Source organism: Dreissena polymorpha, chromosome 3, assembly GCF_020536995.1.
Source record: "Dreissena polymorpha isolate Duluth1 chromosome 3, UMN_Dpol_1.0, whole genome shotgun sequence".
In the NCBI taxonomy this organism is placed as follows: domain Eukaryota; kingdom Metazoa; phylum Mollusca; class Bivalvia; order Myida; family Dreissenidae; genus Dreissena; species Dreissena polymorpha.
Window position 1 is genome coordinate 19,869,098 of NC_068357.1, and position 22,852 is coordinate 19,891,949.

Genomic DNA, 22,852 nt, shown 5'->3' on the forward strand with positions numbered 1-22,852 from the left:
TATATAACGTTATCTACGTCTCTGCTATAAAAAAAATTCTGAAATATCTGGCCAACTATTTATATTTTTATACGCAAATGAATGTGGTAGCCTGGTGAATGGGTACTGCACTTTAAAAAATCTATGAAGTGGACAGGTATTTGTTCCATTTGATTTTTCTCTGTTTTCAACAATATTTTAGTCACTCAATGCGATCAATTAAACTAATAATAAATTTCCTCTGATAGATAGATAGATAGATAGATAGATAGATAGATAGATAGATAGATAGATAGATAGATAGATAGATAGATAGATAACAACTTCAGAACTTGAATCAGGGGTAGGTAGGGATTGGCCTTAGCAATCATTTCATGACGAATAACCGAATCCAGATTTGTTAATTTCTCCAAGTAAACTATCAGATCTGGTGTAGCAATGAGTTGTAGAGAAATGGTATGGACTGAAAAGGTCCTTTTCAAAGGGACCAACACAACCAGTTAAGGTTCTTGAAGCTTAATATATATATATATGTAAACTGGTAATATACATTCTATTATAAGCACATTTTAATAATCACATTTGTATAATAATATATCTACATACACTTACATGAAGTCTCCATTAAGAAATAACTTGGAATGGGAAATAAATCTTAACAAAATATACATGACAATATAAAAAGGTAATACAAAATATGGTTGTACAAGAATATATTTTGCACTGTTCAAATAGTAGACGACAACTGCCAACAATCAACAATTCATGGTGTTTGGTAAGGCAACAAATGTAAAGCTTGGGTGCTCAAAAACAGTGTGCAAAGTGAACAATTTACGACAGCGATCAAAACGCATATCTACATCAGCAGTATATTGCAAATACATGGAATGTTAAAAATTTGAATCATATAGGGCTACAACAATATTGCAAAATACAAGCTTTATAAGTATGTGTACCTTTCCATGTTATATTGCTTTTTTATGAATTAAATGCCTTTTGATATGTAATTATGGTTACCTGTAAATAACTGCTAAACAATATGTTATACATTTTTAAATGTACCATTAGCAATGAATGAAATAAGCAATACATTTGTGGTAGTGACTTTAAATAAAAAAAACTCAAATAAAAAAATATGTTTTTTTAACCTACAATGATACCTACACCTACTGTTCAAAGTGATCATGCAATTTAAAGTACAATCTGGTTATGGCGATTTCAAAGTATGTATTGCAATGGGGGTGATAGATTCATGTAGAAACAATTTTGCCAAATTGTTGCAGCCCAAATTACAAGTACAGAGAATGTAAAAGCATGTAAAAAATACCAACACAATCATGTCTTAACCATGTTATCACAAATGTTATTAATGCGATATAAAAAACGATTTACAAAATTGATTTGGAATAAACAAATAACAGTCAAAGACCGAATTTGTAAATGGAATTGTGTTCCATTTGGGAATGATTGACATAAAAACTTGATGTGGGTCTAAAAAGACTTGACAGAAATACATAGTATTGGCTATGAATCATGATTGTTTAACAAAGTTATAAACATAATTTCGGAATCAGGATTTTACCATAAAACATAGTACAAACAAACATGAATACAGCATGCATAGCTTGAGATTCCATAGGATTTGTTTCAAATTAAGAAAATCCTCAGCTGGTCCAAGTCCATGATAAAACAATCAATATCAACATTGTTCCATATTGTTGGTAATCTGGTTGGACATGACTTTAGGATTGAATTTTTCATGTATTTTTTTTATATAAATTATCCGCTTGTTCTTATCAATTTTGGCATTGTGCAATCATTTATGGTATGACTCCAATGTCTGTGGTTAAATATTATTTTCATGACTTCTATATTTGTTTGTGTGTGGGTTCATTTTTGAAACACATTGTTTAAAATCTGGTTCTCTAGATGGTTGTATTGGTCTAAGTCAATAATAATACAAAAACTGGTACCTGTTACAAAGAAGTCCATTTTCTGCCCGTGAAACCAAATAAATATCAAGTAAGGACTAATGTACAGATTTGAAATGTCTTCAGAATGTAGATTAATGTTATAATAGGTTTTCTCTATGAGATGCAGAATTAAAAGATAGTACACAGACATTAAATTAGTAATCAACAGTTAAACACTTAGATTTACCTATGAATGATAATAGACAACGTTTCTGACTTTGGATTTGCTTATAAAGATACATTGCTTGTTGATCTGAAGATTCCAGTTCAATCAATCAACAAACATGATATATGGGTAGCTATATAATTTATAATTTTGAAAGCATACTGGCCAATTAATGGTAGGATGAATGTTATGGACGTGTGAATGTTTAAAATACTTCTAACAAAAGGGACGGCTAAGTAAAAGTTATTCACTGACAACAGCAAGAACCTTAAATATTGTGGACTGCAAAGTATAGCACGACACGAAAGTACACTATAAACAATTACAAAATAAATTAGGCACTGACAAACACCACTATCAATTCAAGACAACAAACAAAAACAACATTGTGGTCCAATATCGCTCACCTTAATTATGATGTAATAACAATTTTTACCATGGTTGTTCATTTAGCCATATATATAAGTGGTGTGGACCTAGTTATGCAAGAAAAGAAAATGGATTGAGAGAATCAAGTTGATGGTCTTCAAAACTTTGTATAATAATAAATTACCATAATGCTTCTTTCAAGAATTTGTAAGTAGGCATTCTTATAAATCAATTATGTTAAAAAATTGTTTTACCTCAATTTAAAGACAAAAGCTTTACATTGCGTATGTCAAAGTTGATGTTCACTGGAATGTGTGCCATGATGGACGATTCAAACTTGTCTAACAGACAACCACTGACCACAATAGTGCAAATTGGGATCCCTTAAATTGCCGTTAAGCTCATAAGCACTAGATGTTTTTTTAATCAGCATTGGACCAAAACAAATAAGCAGCTTTGCATACAATTGAGCATCTAATACAGGTTTCTCTAGAAAATACAAACAAATATCTATAAATATATAAATTATTAGCTTGTTTTTTTTTTCAATTAACACACAAAATAAACAAAACGAAACAAAAAAGAACTAAACAAAACCAACAAACACCACCAAACACATGCTTGGAAACAAACACGGACTTAAGACTTTCCTGAGCTGTAGATTATGTTGCCATAAATAATATAAATGACTCTGTAAAAGATTGAATACATTCAGAACATTTTTAATTCTGGAAGAAATGCCTTTAGTTACATTGTTATGCTAAATTATTTTTTTTGCTTAATTTAAGAACATTATGAAATTAAATACCCAGTCCATGAAAAATTATTCAATACATTTTGAGAGGACATCAATTGAAAAATTGGAAGTAAATTACAGTAATTTCACTGAAAAATAAATAATTTCCTTATGATAAATGAAATTATATTTTGTACAAAAGCTCCTGGTGTCAGTGGAATATATACTTCACTATACACTTGGAAACCAGCATAAATAATATAGTATACTTACTAGTATTCAATTTAGTGCAGGGGAGCATCAGATATCATACATACAGAAGCAATTTACTGTGTGATTTTTTCCTCGATTTAAAAGAAGTCTTTTGTATTTTGGTCGGAAATAATTTCATCAGCTTTCTGCCATTTACTTTATTTGAAAGCATTTTAGAAGAGGGACTCCAAAGGGACAAGTTCTCTAACCGTCAAAATAACAACTTTCTATTTTAAAAAATGCAACAGATTCCAAAACGAATGTATACATTAAATTTAAACAAGAGATTGCCAAGCAATATGGTCCCCTACCGGTGAAACTCCACCATTGTCAGATTATTATTTTTTTATATATATTTGTTGCCAAAGCAACCATAATTATTGACGTAGGAACAAAATGAAATGACGTGCATAATCTCCATATTGCCATCTATCCATATTTTAAGTTTCATGAAAAAATATGAAGAACTTTTAAAGTAATGGCAGGATCCAAAAAAGTGTGACGGACAGACTGACAGACAGACTGACAGAGCGCAAACCATAAGTCCCCTCTGTTTCCGGTTTCACCGGTAGGGGACAAAAACACAATTAACATGCCTTGCTATGAAAATGATAACATTTATATGTTTGTTTCTAGAAAATCATTAATCAAAAGAGTAAAAATTATTATGCATTTGAAACACTTTACATCAATAATGCAGCAAAAACATGCGTTACAGACAAAGTGTTTTACTGTAATTATGACAAAAAATTAAAAGCCAGTAATGCGAAGTGATAATGAGGTAGGCTTTTGCTTCTAGGGGCCATGGGTTTCTATACCTTCATTGTATAGGCACATTTTTAATGTGATCCTTTCTTTGTAATTAATTATTTAAAACTATTCAAGTTATTACAGTTTAGTTAGTAAAATAATGTAATGAAATTCCAACAAGAAGGCGATGGGCCATAAGGCACTCACAGAGACACAAATGAACTACCGGTAAACTATTCTGAGAAGAGGGAGTTAAGAAGAAGAAAAGCACTTTATGAAACATATACATGTTTGTATATCTAAATTCTAGGCTTTTTATCATGACTAACTTTTAATAATTGAACATATTTTTAACACAGAACTTTTATGTAGCAGTTGTCTCTCCTGCAAAAGAGGCTTTCTATACAAAGTCCAAAAGGTCACTTGTGAAGAATTTAAAGATCAAATGGAGATTCCAATGACAACTCCTGTACATTTGATGAAAGATCAAATAACTTATGTTTTATTCGGTTTACCACTATATAATCTTCAGCAAAATAAATATCATAATAAGAATAAATGGAAATATTTATTTGGGAGTAATTAAATATCTGACTCACGACGAACTACAGACAATTGGAGATAACAAAATTAAACTTGAGCACGTTGTTCTCAAATAAGCTTAAATTATGAAAATATGTGAAGTCCCTTTAAAAAAACTTGCATGGGGTAAGTTACCAACACAATAATAGGTCTACAAAAAATTGCTAATTGTGTCCCAACTTAAATAATTGCATTCTTCAAGTTTTGGAATGATGGAATAAAAATAACACAATGTGTGTGATATTGTGCCTAAAGATATTAAAGATGAATTTTGAATTGAAAACAAAATTATGTTTAAGAGTTTAAAATCTAAGCCAGAACCAATACTAAGAAAGTAATACAAGCATACCATCAATTTATTTATAATTATGCATATTTGTGTTATTATAAAATTGTAAAGAATGCATTTTGTAGAGGATAATGTTGCCTTTGTGAAGTGTTAACAAAAAAAGATCACACAAAATAATTCAGTTTTTAATAGATCTGCCTCCACACCAACAAGGGGCTGGAATGGATGGGCTTATTATACAAGAAACCGTCGGAGACGGGTGATGCTCCCCAAAGGTTTTTTTGTCACAATATTGCACTATATATTCAGATAAAAGGAAACGTCTAGTAGTTGGGGGGACAAAAATTGCACTATATGTACAGTTAATGGAAAATTTCAAAGGGCCATAACTCTGTGAAAAATCATCCGACCAGAACCGGCTGATAATATGCACATCTCCTCTTGGTAGCGAAGCTTTTACATCAAGTTTAATTGAATTCCAGTCATTAATTGCTGAGAAATAGCCCAGACAAAAATTGTGCACGGACGGACAGACGAAGCGGCGACTATATGCTCCCCCCAAAATTTTTTTGGGGGAGCATAAAAACTAAAGTTAGTTTTAAAGGTAGCCAAGTTAACAACGCTCAGAAACGCTATGTATTAAATATTGTTCTCATTTTATTAGTCTGCAAATGAACTTTTTTTAAGCATGCACACTAGTAATACTCAATCAAATAAATGCACTTTAATTTCAAATCAAATTTAACACAACAAAGACATTGCAAACAAAAACAAAAACAAACTCCACAGTGGAGTTATTTTAAACAAGTGTAATTCATAATAAATCACCAGCGTGATTCAACATAACAAGTGTAATAAATATGTTTAAATATAAATCTGTTTATTGCCAACTTTTTTGTCGTTTGCAACCAACAATTTAAAATGTGTTTTTGTTTGTGTACAAAAAGGGACCAAGGACATGCTCACAATATCAATTAGATGGAAACCAAACCGACATTTTGTACGGTAGAAATGAAACCATTAATAAAAAGGTTTAGCCACATAATCAATAGTTCTATAACTGTTGTAACTGATGATAAATTAACTAAAAAGGTGGTTTTTCAAATTTTGTGGTAGCAAATAAACTAGCTATCGGGTATTTTTCTACTTTTATTCAAATGAAAGAAGACAATATTGGACACAAAGCTGTCTTGGCAATATTGGGAAAAACAGAGCCAGAAAATACATTGATGCATGTGATAGGGAAAGGATTTTTTTCAGCAGATTGTTTTTTTATGTTTGAATAATAGATTGTGAGTTAAGCTTAAGTAGGACATTATCAAAGCTTTTTGCTGCACATCTGAATCTTAATGAATGTTTGTACATATCAGTATGACTACACAATAATTTCACCAACCCATACACTATTTAGGCTAAGACAACTAAAACAAGTAATTCTAGCATGCAGTAAGCCATCTAATATACCATCATCAGCAGCACACATGCTTTTAGCTGTGTTATTAAATATGTGCAAATTACATTCATGTGTTATCATATGGTGTTTCAACAATAAACACATTCAATATATATGATTACAAGACATTTATCCATTCATGCTACAACACGCTGACTGGACCACGTCCCAAGGCCGGTGGGGAAAAGTCCCCCAAGTTTATCATGCAGTATCAGTGAAGACTGTCACGTCTGCTTGCAAATAAAGAGCAGGAAATCCTAAAGTCGTGTAGCGGTCCTGCCAAAAGACACAAACACCTATAACACACAGCTACGGCATTCAAACGTTTAAACGTATAAATGAAGAAAAATAAAACATGCATTTGTGTATGGCATAAATAAATAATATAACTGCATTCATCCAGTCAACATTGTTGGATTGTACTCTAGCTTCCAGAATAAAATATTACTAGGGTACCCGGTACATGAAATGTGCAATATGAGTGCTTATCAATATGAAATTAATGCGGAGAACATGAAAACAAGTGCTGACTTATGTTAAATGAAGTGCTGAATTTCGTGAAATCAAGGGAATTACATGAAATCAATGAATCTAAGACAAAAATCATCATGACATCAAGTGGTGCATTGCGTGAAATCAGGAGCTAATTGATGCCATATGGATTATATCAAACTCTGATTTACACTTTATCAAATGTTAATTTAGGGAATATTAAAATCCAGTGCGAAATATCATGACATTTATAACATCCTTGCTGTTCTTATATGATGTTACTTAATAATGTGAGAAACTATTAACTGCTATCCTACACTATAAGTTTGGGACATTTTTTTCTACAGACAATGGTTCCTACACTTATTTTGACACAGGCGGACATTAGTTTCTCCAGTGTTTTTTTTTTAAACCAAGACGATATCTCCCACGTTATTTTGACATCCCAGACTATGGTTCCAATTTTAGTTGGACAACCCAGACAATTGTTCAAATGTTATTTTGACAGCACAGACATTGGTTCCTACATTATAGTGACACCTCGGACATTTGTTCCTCCACTAAGATGGCAAACTGAACAACAAAGTTTACGCCGATCAAAGGTTATCACCTCATAATTAGCACTATTCAATTTATCTGCTTTGTTAACAGTAAGCAGCTACATAATTAGCCCACAAATGTTATTTTAATTATTGATTACTTAACTAAATAACTGACAGTAAGTTGATTCTTTAACAGCTTCTTTTGAAAACTGTGAAAACAATATTTTGTTGGAACAATTGCTAGGGCTTTCAATAAAATGAAGGAACCAATGTCTTAGTTGTCAAAATAACATATGAACCATTATGTCCAGGATTCCAAAAATCTTACAAATGGCGTTCAAGCTAGGACAATGGAAGTGAATACATCTATGTAAGCAGAGGCACCGAATATATTCTCGTTTCCAAAGAATTTGTTACTGAAAGGTGTACATCAGAAATTAACTAGTTATCAAGTGTGCTGGAAATAAAGCTTGAACATTTTATATCACTTTAATTATGTACTTTAGAAAGATGAGAGAACATGGAATCTTGTAGATTTGTCTTATGATACATTTGAGTCGTGTTCTGAGAAAACTGGGCATAATGCATGTGCGTAAAGAGTTGTCCCATATTAGCCTGTGCAGTCCGCAAAGGCTAATCAGGGACGACACTTTCCGCCTAAACAAGATTTTCGGTAAGAAGGGACTTCTTTAAACGAAAAATACCATAAAAGCGGAAAGTGTCGTCCCTGATTAGCCCGTGCACAGGCTTATCTGGGACGACACTTTACCCACATGCATTATGCCCAGTTTTCATAGAACATGACTCATTTTATATCACTTTTATTATGTACTTTAGGAAGATGAGAGAACATGGAATCTTGTAGATTTGTCTTATGATACATTTAATTGTAGAAATTATTTCTTCAAAGACCTTGTGATGAAGTTGTCCTGTGAATTGTAACAAATCCCTTTTTTTTTGTATTTCATTATTTGGGGGTTAATAACAAAATAATTTCTCTAACAGCTTTGTGTACTAAATCCAAACAAAACACGTAATAAAATGCTTCTTTTTTTCAAACATCTATAATTGTCTTCTTTAGGTCTCTGTTTGAATTTTGCAATAAAAAAGTTGGCAATAACAAGTTTTATTATTAAACAAGATGTGTTTGTGAAACACAATGTCCCCCTATATGATGTTTGACCTTGTAGGATGACCTTGACCCTTCACCACTCAAAATGTGCAGCTCCCTGAGATATACACGCATTTCAAATATAAAATTGCTAGCTTCAACATTGCAGAAGTGACATTACATGCGCAATTTTGACCCATATATTTGACCTTGAAGGATGACCTTGACCTTTCACCACTCAAAATGTGCAGCTCCATGAGATACACATGCATGTCAAATATCTAGTTGCTATCTTCAATATTGCAAAAGTATTCATAAAATAAGCGATTTGGGCCACATATATTTGACCTCTGACCTTGAAGGATGACCTTGACCTTTCACCACTCAAAATGTGCAGCTCCATGAGATACACATGCATGTCAAATATCAAGTTGCTATCGTCAATATTGCAAAAGTATTCATAAAATAAGCGATTTGGGCCACATATATTTGACCTCTGACCTTGAAGGATGACCTTGACCTTGACCTTTCACCACTCAAAATGTGCAGCTCCATGAGATACACATGCATGCCAAATATCAAGTTGCTATCTTCAATATTGCAAAAATATTAATAAAATGAGCGATTTTGGCCACATATATTTGACCTCTGACCTTGAAGGATGACCTTGACCTTTCACCACTCAAAATGTGCAGCTTCATGAGATACACATGCATGCCAAATATAAATTTGCTATCTTCAATATAGCAAAAGTTATTGCAAAATGTTAAAGTTGGCGCAAACCAACCAACCAACCAACCAACAGACCAACAGACAGGGCAAAAACAATATGTCCCCCACTACTATAGTGGGTGACATAATAATAAATCAGCTTTAGTATGTTGCAATTTAAATTGTGTTTTGAATTAATGTTAATATAAATAGTATTCCCTAAATTATACAATGACATTAAGTTATGTTACATATTAGTTACTTAATTATTACTACTTTAATTATGCCTATTTGTAAACATTCATGTAAACTAATAAGCCTTACTTGAATAAGCTCATGAAGAATTCTTGATTTTATTTTATTAGGACCCCTTTTGTGCCTGATTTGGCCATGCTTCAGATATTTAAATCGGAGTCTGTTTTTTACTTATCAGATCTGTATGAAATATTAAATCAACTTTTTTAAATACTCTTTTTATCTAAATGTTTACTTAAAAATTGTTGCACCAAAAAATATACAAAAAGGAAAACGTGAACCAAAATAGCTATCCCATAAACCTCACCACAAACAAATATAAATTGATAAGAATGAAAATAATTTATTATTTTAATTTAAAGTTAACATTCTAAAAGAAAAATTTAAATAATTATATGCAATGTGCATATTTAAATGAACAATCATACACTGAGATTTTTTTTTTTCATAGACCATTTCAATTATCAGGAATAAAGGCTAGACACTTTAGTGAAAACATTTCTAGCACAAAATAATGTTTTGAAATGTCTATAACAAAACAAAAGTAGTAGTAATTAAATGAATGTGTTAGTAATTAGCGTTTTGTTTCTGTAATTTACACATTTAATAGATACAAAGAGAATACATATATATATATACTTGAATGTTAGAATTAAGTTGTGATTGACAGTGACTGCAAAGATAATTATGTCACTGTTGCCATTAATAACCAGGTAATGTCTAATGATTGCCAAGAAATACTGAACTAAAAGGAACTCAAGGTTTAAAGATTTGTTACAAAACCTTCTGAATTCATTGCCAACACACATGGGGAACTGTGTTACTGATGCGTTTACCCTAATGACAAAAAAAAATCTTTTAAAATTGTTCTCCATAAGAACACCAACACATTAGATCTAAACTAATCCTCTAGAGTAAGAAGAAAAGGTACCAAATAAATTAATATTCTACACTGTGTACATCTAGACTGTCTAAGGACAGTTCCACAAACACAGCCTATATTGCCACCATTGCATTCTCCTGTGCCGTTCAAGCTCTCTTAACACTTCCGATAAAGCTATGCAAGTTTTCAACCAATTCTTAACCAATTGGGAGACTTGTGAAAGGGCCCATTGAAAATTGGAAAATCCATGACAAAAATTGTACATTATGAAATGTCAGAAATACAATTAAACACAGTCTCAAGCAACCCAAATTTCGTAACAGTTTCTTTTTTTCCCATTATAGAAACAAGATGCGTAATATGTAGCCTTTTCACAAAGTTTTAACTTTAAAAATTCTGACAGCATTTATGGAATTTTATCAAGACGCTTTTTTAAACATCAATGACATAAATTTACCGAATTTACGAAGCATATCAATGGTACTATTGATCTGTTACAAGAACGGGCCCTATTTCTGACCTACTTTGGCCTTAACAAGTCACAGTAAGTAAGTGAATTGAACCTCGCTCTGGGAAAACTGGACATAATAAATGTGCGCAAATTGTCGTCCCAGATTAACCTGCGCAGTCTTCACTGGCTAATCTGGTATGACAGTTTCTGCTTAAATTTGGTTTTAAATAAGAAGAAACTTCAACAAAAAATATCTTAAAAGTCCAGTTTTCCAAGAACGAAGCTCAATTGAACACACTACACTTTATTTATGACGTGAAGCAAGAGAGCTTAGCCAAGGCAGAACGCACAAAAGCCGTGTTGGGGTTATACCTCATGCTAGGGACGGGATGACATTTAAATTATAAAATCATGGACTCTGGTAGATCATCTATGTGAGAGGTGATTGTCTCTCGACTCCTTCAAAGGAATAACATAAAGGCATCCTTAATATAGAAACACTTAGTTCTGAGCAATACAAAATATAAGTGCACTTGTACTATGAAATTATTTATAAAAAAAGCCAATTTTTTAGAAAGTTACAGAAATATATATTTCAGATTGATGTCTTTGTTCTGAATTGGTTTAAGATTTAATAATAACGAAAAAAAAACTGCTAAAAGGACAAATTAATTGTTGCACATTCTTGGCAGAAGTATAGAAATGTTGATAAATATTTACCTATCAAACTATATTAATGTTTCTTGTGCAAAATGGTGTTTAAGAAATTAAACAAAATTGATGGTTAGGCTAAGGATTCAAACAATATTTGATTGTTTACAATATGATCACAAACATAATCATGAGATATAAAATGCAAAATACAACCTGAGCTTTTACTAACATAAAAATCACAGAAACTTTGTCCACGTGAACAAACAAATTAAAACATGTAAGAAATATATTAAATAACATTTACATATTTTAAACTTGGTCCTTTGAATGGGAACGGTCTTGAATATTTTAAGGCCTTTTTTAACTTAAGCCATACAGCTATTATATAAATTAATCATATGTCTAGTAACCTGGATGAATATACATTATTATACAATTATACAATAACTTCCTAAACCATAGTGGATTGTAAACCATCCTCCAGAAATCAAGTCAGCACAATAAATAATTTCATTATTTGTGTATGACAATTACCACTAATGCGCATCATCTTGCATAATGGGCAAAGTCGCATAAAGTTGCATATACCAAACATATACAGTAATTTAATGTTAAATACTAAATTACCCTTTTCATAATTAACAGGCACTTCTGAAATTGGCATTTGTTTTATTTAAAGGGGTTATGATTCATCAATAAGGCACAGCTTATTCATATTTTGAGCATTTCATGATTTTGTCATAACTAACATAACTTCTATTATGACTCTTGTTCTGAATGGAGTGAACGCCATCACCACAATGAGAATATATCAAATATGACCATGGGACCAGTGTCTTGTGCATTGAAAATGTCAATGAATATGAACAATACTTGTGCAATGATTATGCACAGTTGTCAATTCTACATTTCAATAAAAAAAATATGCCTCAATAGATGTAGAAATTTCGTGAAGGCAAAAGAAATCATGTCTACTTTGCTATGCAGGTGACCCGAAACTATGTCAATACATAAAGCCGTAATACTGAAGGCAAATATACATCAACTGTCATTACATATAATACATCTAAACTGTATGCAAAGCACTAGGTGATTCAAACACAACCATACTCGTACCATATCTCTCTCTTCTTTTCTTCCGATAATCCCTGCGCAGGCTGACTCGCTTCCTGGCCCTGCAGCCTAGATGTCGATGCCTGTAGGTTATTCATCAGACCTTTGTTGCCGGGTGATGACGGTTCCCTTAAAACACTGTATTTACCTAATGTAAGCACGTCCTTATTTTTTCTTGGTGGTGGAACTGGAGGAGTGCCTTTCCCATAAGACACCTGAGCCTGCATGTTATTGGAATGTCTATTCCCCGTGTGATTAATTAGGGGCGCCTCATCAGAATCGCTACCAGGTTGGGCGTTAAACATTGTGGGCGGGACCGATTTCGGTCGTTCAAAGTGATTTTGAGGTTCGTAACTAGGTGCCTGCTTTTTACCTCTTAGCGGCCTGCTGCTTTGCACTTGACCAGATGACAAACTTGATGATATTCCAGAATTGTTCAAGTCCATCCTGCCACCATTAACGTCAGGCGGTAAACTTCTATTACCTGCACTAGTATTATTCATTGTCAAGTTTGTAGCAGACCCAAACACCTGCTCATTCTGCAAAGCTAAATTTTTGCCTGCAGGTGCGAAGGCACTTCTGGGTCGTTGTCGTACAGGATTTGTTTGACCTTGACCTCCGTACTGTCTAGGCTGTCCATTAGCCCTTGACACAAGAATATTGCCACTGCGCCTCGTCGCAGGATACTGCTGGTAATTGGGTTGACTTCTTTCGTCAGACTGCTGTTGGGGAGACATGCCTGACGTGAAATTCTGATGTGGCTGTGTAGCTTTCAATGGTCCCTGACCTCCCACGGTTTGACCTTGACCTCGTTGCCAGTTTGGAGATGCTCCGGGACCAGATCTTATTGATGTGTCCTCCTCGTGAGACCTTGGCACTGTTTCATGAGGACTATGATAGTTTGGTGAGAGTGAATTACTCGCACCCTGATTAAAAGGAGATGAAAATGCACTATTGTTATTGCCCCTCGTAAGCATGTCAATCCTTGCATCCGGTGTCAGTCTTATGTCGTTTTCTCGCTGTCCGTTATTAAATTGAGAATTGTAACTGTCATTCATATCGTGACCACCCACACGGGAGAATGCAGAATTATTGAAATCATCAAACCCGCTATTCCGAGCTTGAAGATTATGCGGTCGGGCAGGAGTGGATGTATTTGGCTGTATAATGGTGCTATACGGTGGCGAGGTAAGTTGCGGGGTAAATGCACTATCTGGACGGATATCTGGATTGCTCCCGCTGTTTCCCTCGTTGGACAGGCGGGAAAGATGGGAGACGCTGAGATCAGACTGTGACACAGCAGCCACATCAGGAATGGTGGACATTTTGGAACGCGTCTGCTGCATGGATGGTGGTAGAGGGGCAGGGCGTCTGCGCCTTTGCTGATGGTCTTCGGAGTTGTCAGAACTGCGGGATTCTGTGTCTTCTGACTTTAAGTCTGTCATCTGCTACAAAATAAGAAATTATAGTTCACCATTAAGCTCAATACAAAATTGTTTTACTGCCTGATGAACAAATTAACTACAATGGCTTTATAAAACAATTAAGTTCTTTCTCCTACACACCTGCAATCTCTGCTACTACATGTAAAACACAGCTTATTTAACAGAATTGTAAATGGTCAGGATATACTTGATTTCAGCTACCTTCTGTTTTGGTGAACTCTTATCCAGCCCTTCCGCCAAGAATTCCTGCAGCGTCATGAATTCCCCACGTTCGCCGCCACCAAAACCTCCGTCATCATCATCCACAGGCTTGCCGAGACCTGTAAAAGTAAAATCAAAATGGAATAGATATTATACAGGGGTTATAAAAGGGCATGAGTCAGAAAAACCTGTGTGACAGAGCACTCAGATATGAAGGAAAGGTACATGGTAATGAAAGAATGAGTGTGGGAGGGTGGGTGACTGGTGTGTATTTTTTATAAGGTGGTTAATATAAAGTTTAATTTAAACATTATATATTATAAGCGGTCAATCAATGAAAGCCTTCGGATTAAAAAGACAATCTGGCTTCAATTTCATTGGAAAAAAGAAGGACTTGGTTTCTATGGAGAGACTATATAATTCTACATAATGGAGGTCAAATGTTTGACCTTTTGCTAGGCAGAAACCATATCATCTACACCATAGTAACCCATTAATTAATCATTTTTTAGTAAAAGCCCTAAAATGGTGTTTTCCTATTTTGTCTTTGAATTCTGGCAAGAAAAGTCAATACACCCCATCTGACAAGATCAGGCTATGATGTATGAAAACTTGTGGGATATTGCACAAATAATAAACTAAAAGTCATTGAAGATGACAAAAACACGAAAATGCTTTTTTCAAGCATGTGCAAAACTTGAGCATCAATAAAATTAATTTCAAATTTTGTCATTCGCTATTGTTTACCAAAAGATAAATAGATTCACAATCATTTACTGAATCGATAGGCTAAGATCAATGGCACATAACTTCCCCACAAAAGTAGTAAAGTAAGTATTGGGCTGGTAGGAACAATATATCTATTAGGTAAATTGTTCATAGGCAAATAACTGGGAGACTAGTTGGTTACACACAGTACACATGTACAGCGTGACAGATCTATTAACTGACTCACTGACCAACCAAAAAGGTGATTCTAGAATACCCCCCCCCCCGCAAACAAAGTAATAATTCAATATTATTAGGGCTTTCCTTACCTGACATTTGACAAAGGTATTTCAAAAACCTGTAACAGCTTAAATTAGCCAATGTCGATAACTTATGTTTGTTATAGATTACACACTATACTTAAGTTATATATGGGAGTATGTTTATTGCTTTATATTGCATTTTATTAAATATGTATATACATATAACAAACCAGTATTCACATATATATACAGTACCAACATAATTTTAGTATTTTATTTATTAGTCCCATGGTGTTTGTACCACAGAAAGATACAACTTTAGAAATGTTGGCTGGAAGCTGGGCAGACAATATTATATACATTTAAATAATTTGACCTATCACCTAATGGAAAGAAAAAATCCCAATCAAAATTGAGGATAATGGTACGCAAATAATCTTGTGAAGTCATAGTTGTGACTTGTTATTATACATTAAAACAATAGGTTACGCAAGGGGAAAGCCGATTCCGACATAAATTTCCGCACAAACAAAAGGAAATACCCAGTATAGTACATGTACATCCAAAACTTGCGGTTAAGGTTAAAGATCATAATCAGTTGATTTGTTATTAAATATTTGCAAAAATATATATTAAACTTTAACAGATTACACCAACAGAAAGGGGCGGAGGGGGACCCTGTATGGAGCTGAGTGCAGACCCTGATATTTTGATCTGGATCTTTTTCCTAAGTATTTAGCCTTTTCATAATGAAACTTGAGGATCAACATAACGCTATATTTAAGCAAACAAGGGCTGTTTGTAAAACATGCATGCCCCCCACATGGGCTGTCCGTTGTAGTGGCAGCCATTGTGTGAATACGTTTTTTGTCACTGTGACCTTGACCTTTGACCTAGTGACCTGAAAATCAATAGGGGTCATCTGCGAGTCACGATCAATGTACCTATGAAGTGTTATCCAAAAATCATTTAACTATTTCGTGTCACCGTGACCTTGACCTTTGACCTTGTGACCTGAAAATCAAAATGGGTCATCTGCAAGTCATGATCAAACTACCTATGAAGTTTCATGATCCTAGGCATATGCGTTCTTGAGTTATCATCCGAAAATCATTTTACAATTTCAGGTCACCGTGACCTTGACCTTTGACCTAGTGACCTGAAAATCAATAGGGGTCATCTGCAAGTCATGATCAATCTACCTATGAAGTTTCATGATCCTAGGCATATGCGTTCTTGAGTTATCATCCGGAAACCATTTTACTATTTCAGGTCACCGTGACCTTGACCTTTAACCTAGTGACCTGAAAATCAATAGGGGTCATCTGCGAGTCATGATCAATCTACCCATGAAGTTTCATGATCCTAGGCGTATGGGTTCTTGAGTTATAATCTGGAAACCATTTTACTATTTCGGGTCACCGTGACCTTGACCTTTGACCTAGTGACCTGAAAATCAATAGGGATCATCTGCGAGTCATGATCAATCTACACATGAAGTTTTATGATCCTAGGCGAATGTGTTCTTGAGTTACCATCCGGAAACCATTTTACTATTTTGAATCACCGTGACCTTGACCTTTGACCTAGTGACCTCAAATTCAATAGGGGTCATCTTCGAGTCATGATCAATCTACCCATGAAGTTTCATGATCCTAAGCGTATGCGTTCTTGAGTTATCATCCGGAAACCATCTGGTGGACGGACCGACCGACCGACCTACCGACCGACCGACATGAGCAAAGCAATATACCCCCTCTTCTTCGAAGGGGGGCATAATAACATCATTCATAGGTATACAAACACAAGTTTGCCGTGCTCTAGTAAAATAAGGCTTAATGGATGTGAGTAGTGTTGTCCAAGCTTAGCCTGTGCAGCCTGCACAGGCTGAAATGGGACAACACACTCTGCATATACTGGATATTTATTTAGAAGAGACTTCCTTCAAAAGAAAAATTATATAAAAGTGTTTAGTTTCAACCCTGATAAGCCAGTGTACATGCATTAAGTCCAATTTTCCCAGAGATCTGACCAAATTATTTGCCTACACAAGTACCTTACCAATACGTTAGGCAAAGTATATGCAACACTTAAACATATAAGTGGATGTAACTGTAACAAATAACATTGAAAACAGTAGCTTATTACAATGACAGATAACATGTGCCTAATTTGTGCAACTCCATCACCTGCAAGTAAACAAACAAGAGGGCAGTTAGTCCTGAATTGCTCACCTGGTATAGTATGGATGAGCCACAAGATGTCATTTAAAAACGGATCCCATATGATCAATTCAGTTGGTAATTGTATCAGGTAAAGACTTCTAGTTAAAGTTCATGTTAGTTCAAGATAAAAATACACTTAGTGTGTAGCTCATTCTATAACAGCATCAGAGTTGTGTTTTTTTTTACAAAACTTTGAACAATTTGTTCAATCTCTTTGATTTATGAAAACACAAGAATATGGGATAACAGAGAGGACAACTGCCAGAATAGTTACAAGTAGCCGGATACTGCTACTGAACAGTAATTTTGAGAAATCCACAAACATAGTGGGCCAGTTCTTTAGCCAGGTGAACTTTAATGTGGAATTAACAGTTTTATAAATGTAACAAGACAAAAATGGGGGGTGGGGAATGTTAGTATTACCTCTCCGTGACTTTAAGAAGACAAATGAGTGAGTGCACTTGCATTACCTGGCAATAACACAGAGGTGGAGTTGGAAAAAGAGCAAGTAAGATCTGCATTACTACGACAGCTCATTATATCTTCAATCGATCTCGCACCTAGGAGGTCATCAAGAGAATACAACAATGCACAGTGATTTCAAAAGTCAAACACACACTTTTTTAAACAGTTTTATTGCTCAAGACTGAGTCTATTCAATAAATATCCATTCATTTTGCCTTGTATAACTTTTTACTGGTTCATTAAGATAAACTGTTAACATATTATTTTTTTAAATCCAGAATAACATCATTACTATCATAGTCACTTTTTTTCTGACAATACAATTTGATAAACAGAAATATAAAGACTCCGCCAGCTAATCTCAGATGACACTTTACGCACATGCATTAAGCCCAGTTTTCTCCAAACAAGGCTCATTTAATTAAATATTTAAATTGATACAGGAATAACCATAAAAACATTCTCTCAGTTTGAATATTATCTTCTTGTATATATTATTACCATTCAAGTTTCTATAACTTGCCTCATAGAAGTAAACTAAATATATAATTTGATAACACAAAAACCCATGGCATAAATAATATCTAGTGTTTTTACTTCTTCATATCAATATTTTCCATGTTTAAAGTGCTTTCAATGTGCTTATATATGGCAGATGGCAATTGCAAACCTTGTTCCACTTGCAACAAACAGAGCATTCAATAAATATTTGATTATTGGAAAGCAAACAGAACATGCTCATGATGATGAACTAATATAAGAATTTGTACATTGATGATGATGATTGAAAGTAAAAAAGCCAAAAAAACAGCTCAAGTTACAGCAATATAGCAACAATATAAGGTTGAGGTATAAAGCTCTATACCTGCTTTCTTCTCAGCATCATGGTCCATATAGGACCAGGACCCTATCGATGTGCTGTCAGGACTTCCGTCCAAAAGATTGGGACGGGATTTACTTCTCTGTAAAAAGACAGCAAATATTTCACATGATCTAACTACCATGATCTTACTATAATAATCAAACATGTTTCCCATAATCAAACACATTGCATATATTCTAAATACCATGATCAAACATGTTTTCCATGACCTAACTACGATGATCAAACATGTTTCAAATTATCAAATGACCATTGAACAAAGATGTTTCCCATACTCTAACTACCATGATCAAACATGTTTCCAATGATCAATCTGCCATGACAGAACATGTTTCTATTTATCTAATTACCATGATCAAACAAGTTTCCAGTTATCTAACTACTATGATAAAACACGTGTCCCATGATAAATTAACATCAACACAAATTGATTAAGAGGAATTAAGTTTCATTAGTTGTCAGTGACATTTATGAATATTGATATTAAATAGTATAAGTATTAAATAGTAAAATATTGTTAAAAAAACATTTTTGTCTTTAATCATCATTTAAATTTTTGGACCTGAAATTATCAGTCTGGGCCAGCAAAGGCTGAATGATTATAGGACCTCCTGGCCGCAATAAGTTATCCTTTTAAGGAAGGACTACCATTATCAAACATGTTTCACATGTTTCCTATGATCTAACTACCATTTTCAAACACACTTCTTTCGTAACTATTTTTTCATAAGTAAACAAAGTCAATAAAAACAAAGCCCACCAGTCCCCAACAAAATCTCTACAGGCATATAACCAAGGCAAGGTAAAGACATTTCACTCCCATAAGAATGCAGACATACCGTGAGCCCCCTCATTCTCTGCAGCAATTTCGCCCCAAAGCTCTTGTTTTTCTTCTGTTTCTCTCGGTTCTTGTAGTGCTCCATTATCTTCTCCTCCAGTCGCTCCTTCTGACGGCGAAGGTCGGACAACTGCTCACTAGAGGCCACATACATGCATGAATTAATCCTCGCTCTGAGAAAACGTGGCTTTATCAATGTGCGTAAATGTCGTCCCAGATTAGCCTGCGCAGTCCACACAGGCTGATCAGGAACAACACATTCCGCTTTATGGTTTTAATTTAAAGGGAGTCTCTTCTTTGAAAAAATCCAATTTAAGCAAAAAACAAGAGTTCCGCGGTCGGAGATGACCGCATTGAAGCCGGATTTTTGATTTAAATGACAGGAAAGTACCTTTCGTGTTTTTGTCAATGCAATACTTAAATTACTGAAATATTGTTCAAAGGTCAAAATGAAATGTAAGTACTTTTCAAGGCATGAGCAAACCTTGTGTTATGTTTTGAATGCATGCATATACATGAACAACAATAACATTTAAGGTCACAAATATGAACTTGAATTGACATTTAACATTTTTACCTACCAAAGTTATAAGAACTTTAACATTTTTACATTCAAGGTCACAGTGACCTTGACCTTAGAATGAATGACCTTGAAATGACCAGTGGTCATCTAAGTGTGCTTGCAAACCTTCATGTCAAGTTTGAAGACTCTATGTCCAAGCATACCAAAGTTATAACAATTTTAACATTTTAACATTTAAGGTCACAGTGACCTTGACCTTCAAATGAATGACATTGAAATGACCAGTGGTCATCTTCTAGTACTGGCCAATCTTTATTTCAAGTTTGAAGACTCTAGGTACAAGCATACCAAAGTTATAACATGAAATAAGAACTTTAACATTTTTACATTCAAGGTCACAGTGACCTTGACCTTCAAATGAATGACCTTGAAATGTCCAGTGGTTACTTACTAGTTCTGGCCAACCTTCATGTCAAGTTTCAAGACTCTAGGTCCAAGCATACCAAAGTTATAACAACTTTAACATTTTTACATTCAAGGTCACAGTGACCTTGACCTTCAAATGAATGACCTTGAAATGTCCAGTGGTTACTTACTAGTTCTGGCCAACCTTCATGTCAAGTTTCAAGACTCTAGGTCCAAGCATACCAAAGTTATAACAACTTTAACTTTTTATATAATGAAGGTCACAGTGACCTTCACCTTCAAATGAATGACCTTGAAATGACCAGTGGTCATCTGTTAATCCTGGCCAACCTTCATGTCAAGTTTGAAGACTCTAGGTCCAAGCATACCAAAGTTATACCATGAAATAAGAACTTTAACATTTTTACATTCAAGGTCACAGTGACCTTGACCTTCAAATGAATGACCTTGAAATGACCAGTGGTTACTAACTAGTTATGGCCAACCTTCATGTCAAGTTTCAAGACTCTAGGTCCAAGCATACCAAAGTTATAACAACTTTAACATTTTTATATTGAAGGTCACAGTGACCTTGACCTTCAAATGAATGACCTTGAAATGACCAGTGGTCATCTGTTAATCCTGGCCAACCTTCATGTCAAGTTTGAAGACTCTAGGTCCAAGCATACCAAAGTTATACCATGAAATAAGAACTTTAACATTTTCGAGCACGCCGCCACCCCGCCCGCCCGCCCGCCCGCCCGACAACATCAATCTATAAGCCGAGATTTTTTCGAAAAAAATCCGGCTAATTAATTACCCTATGCAGACTTCATGAGCTTATCTGGGATGATACATTTGTACTTTCACACATTCATTTAGTCCAGTTTTCTCAGAGCAGGTCTCAATGAAGGAAGCACAATGAGCAGTTAAAAGTTGTCACATAAAGCATAAGGCCAATGATTTTAAAAAGATAAAGAATCATAAGCATAAACAATAAAATAATAAAATTGTCAAATTATACAGTTTATACACAACAGCCAAGGTGACCTTTTAATCTCTCATTAAAAATTGTAATGGTTTTGTTTCAGAAAAGAAGACATTCAAAATGTTCAATACATCTCTATAGTGTTCATCACACTCACATTTTGAACACTGGGTATACCCTTATAATGATAACTGGAGTTCTGTAACAAACATGACTTATATTGCCATACAGATTTGTCAGCTAGGTTAAAGGGCAGATTACTCTGAAATACATGTGAATACTGTGAAACCATTATTATTTGTCAGACATTAATTTTCGTCTTTTTCGTCCTTCGACCGATGGACGAATTCAAGATCCTAACAAACATTCATGTCCCATATTTGAAACAAATAAGACTGAATTACCGTAGGCATGAGGCATTTCAATCAAGCGTAATCCACGCATATACACAGGGCTCGAAATTAACACTCGCACACTCGCAAAATGCGAGTAAAAAAAGATTGCAAGGTAAGTAATAAACCACTAGTATTTTTTGCAAGAAACGAAATAGTGAAAACAAAAACGAGTTATATCACTAAATGCGTTCGACGGCAAGAACGCTAAACCGTAGGTCAATTTTTTTAACGTCCGAATACCCATATGCGGAAGCGCGCACCATGTTTGTAGACTGGTATACTTATAGTACAGATACCCGGATGGTATTGATACAAAGAACATGAAACAGTCGAAAATTCACACTCAAGTTAAATCCGGTTTTGACACAAAGGGGTGTACACTATACAGCGTACTGACAACTGACATTTCCTGTAAAACGCGAATGCAATAAGGCTGTATCGAATGCGTCGACTTCGTTTAGGTAGAATAGTGTTGATTAGCGCTAATTGTTAACAACTTTCTTACCCATTGTGTGTATTGTGTTTTTCAGGGGTGTTGCAGATTATACAGCCAACACGCGGCGAATCCGGATTAAAGACAATACTATTAAACGCAATTAAAATATGACGATGTGTGATCAACACCTGACTGAAATATATTTTGCCCTTTTATTACAAATTAATAAAGAACATATTGATTTGTGTTTGGTTGTTTGGTTTTAACTGCATCTACTATTTTTGTACATATACATAAAAACCTGTACCTTTGTTTT

At 34.4% G+C, this 22,852-nt stretch overlaps 1 protein-coding gene across 3 annotated transcripts in view; it reads right to left on the reverse strand.

Annotated features, from left to right (window-relative positions):
- Positions 1–479: 479 nt before the first annotated feature.
- The window catches only part of LOC127873211 (girdin-like), a 95,544-nt gene continuing 73,171 nt past the window's right edge, over positions 480–22,852 (reverse strand). Inside the window, exons 20-25 of one of the 3 annotated variants that reach the window (XM_052416970.1) lie at positions 19,791–19,926; positions 18,934–19,030; positions 18,074–18,163; positions 14,408–14,526; positions 12,765–14,206; positions 480–6,825 (exon numbers count right to left, since the gene is read on the reverse strand). In XM_052416970.1, the coding sequence (XP_052272930.1) occupies positions 6,807–6,825; positions 12,765–14,206; positions 14,408–14,526; positions 18,074–18,163; positions 18,934–19,030; positions 19,791–19,926 (1,903 nt within the window). In that variant the 3' untranslated portion in view covers positions 480–6,806. Of the gene's footprint in view, positions 6,826–12,764; positions 14,210–14,407; positions 14,527–18,073; positions 18,164–18,933; positions 19,031–19,790; positions 19,927–22,852 lie in introns of all 3 variants that reach the window. The other 2 variants (XM_052416969.1, XM_052416971.1) reach the window with 2 other exon arrangements.